The following is a 1,794-nucleotide window of genomic DNA, read 5'->3' on the forward strand; positions in this document are numbered from 1 at the left end:
TCAGATTACTTTGGCTTGACAGAACAACCTCTTCAGATGTTTGGTAATTTCTTTCATTTTAAGTCCGTATATAATTGGATTGAAGAGTGGATGATACAAAACTGCTTGTAAAGTCATTATAAAACGTGCAGTTCTTGGAAAATCAGATTCTAGACGAACTATAACCACATCATATGCACACAAACAGGAAAAGCTGATTAAGACCAACAGGTGGGGTAAACAGGTCTGTGCAGCTTTTTTCCTGACATTTCTATAAGTTTGGAAAGATACTAGAAGTATCCTGGTGTATGTAAAAAGTATGAAGAGAAAAGGGAGAAGCCCAGTGTTCAGCAACGCAATTATACCGAATATTGATCGAGCACTTGAATTAAAACAGTTGAGATTGTAAATAGAATTATTACAAAACATTCCTTTTAAAGTAAGATAACAGAGTTTCATATCAGCACTCACTATTGCTGGGACTGCTATCTGACAAGCAGGCAGAAGCCAGGCTAGAACCAAAAAAATACTGATGGTTGTTTTGCTCATGATAGTTGGATATTGTAGAGGTTTACATATAGACACATACCTGTCATAGGCCATGGCTGACAGCAGTAAGAACTCTGAACCACTTAAAGAATAAAATAGAAAAAATTGAAAGAGACAGGCTGAATATGATATGATCTGTTTTTCAGATAATAAGTCAATCAGAAGCTTTGGGTACATAGCAGTGCTGAAAGCAACAGAGTTCAGTAACAAAGCTGCAATGAAAATGTACATTGGCTCATGGAGGTTTTTGTGCATCCAAATGAGGCACACGATAGTGAAATTACAGCTGAGTATAAGAATATATACTGTGAACATTATCAGAAAATATAGATATCTGTACTTTTGCACTTCCACATATCCACTAAGAGTTATATATGTTACATTAGCTTCATCATCCATTAATGTTGAAATAACTAAATGTTCAGAAATGAAATTTAAAATTAAGTCTTGCTGTCATAATAATACTAAACATTAATTAAACATTAAAACGGTCCATTATTGTCTTTCTCATTTAGAGCTACCTGAGCTGCAAATGCATTTGGTGTGTGTTCACTTCCAAAATTCAGGAAATGATCTTGTGAGTTTGTGGGAAGTTTTTATTAAGTCGCTTCAGCCTCCATGGATCTCATTAACTGTTCCATCTCAACAAATTCTAATATTTAAAAAAACTTCTTGAACTTATTGCATCGTGAAACTTTTTTTTGTCTGCGTGTCTCATTGAATAGTACACTTTATTACATTAATATTCACCAATGGTAATTGGCTTATATTTTCTTCAACAACATAAATATTCCAATTGTTTTGTTTTTTTTGTACTGTTCTTTTGACCGTTTGAAGATAAACGTTTATTTGTTCGAGCAGGTGTGCCAGTCTAGCTACTGCCACTTGAAGAATTGTAACAAACTGAAGTCCAGCCATCCATCCACCCATCCTCTTCCGCTTATCCAGGGCCGGGTCGCGGGGGCAGCTGTCTGAGCAGGGACACCCAGACTTCCCTCACCCCGGACACTTCCTCCAGCTCTTCTGGGAGGATCCCAAGGCGTTCCAGGCCAGCTGGGTGATATAGTCACTCCAGGGCATCCTGGGTCTTCCCCGGGGTCTCCTCCTGGCGCACATGGCAGGAACACCTCCCAAGGGAGGCGTCCCGGGGGCATCCGAAACAGATGCCCGAGCCACCTCAACTGGCTCCTCTCGATGAGGAGGAGCAGCGGCTCTACTCCGAGCTCCTCCCGGGAGACAGAGCTCCTCACCCTATCTCTAAGGGAG

The 1,794-nt window shown here is 40.0% G+C and overlaps 1 protein-coding gene across 1 annotated transcript; it reads right to left on the reverse strand.

The window, feature by feature from the left end:
* Positions 1 to 927, reverse strand: LOC119025953 (olfactory receptor 6N2-like). Its single transcript, XM_037109984.1, has one exon. It carries the CDS (start codon positions 925 to 927, stop codon positions 1 to 3), a length of 927 nt encoding a protein of 308 aa, XP_036965879.1.
* Between the last annotated feature and the right edge of the window lie 867 nt (positions 928 to 1,794).

Source organism: Acanthopagrus latus, chromosome 9 (assembly GCF_904848185.1).
Source record: "Acanthopagrus latus isolate v.2019 chromosome 9, fAcaLat1.1, whole genome shotgun sequence".
Lineage (NCBI taxonomy): Eukaryota > Metazoa > Chordata > Actinopteri > Spariformes > Sparidae > Acanthopagrus > Acanthopagrus latus.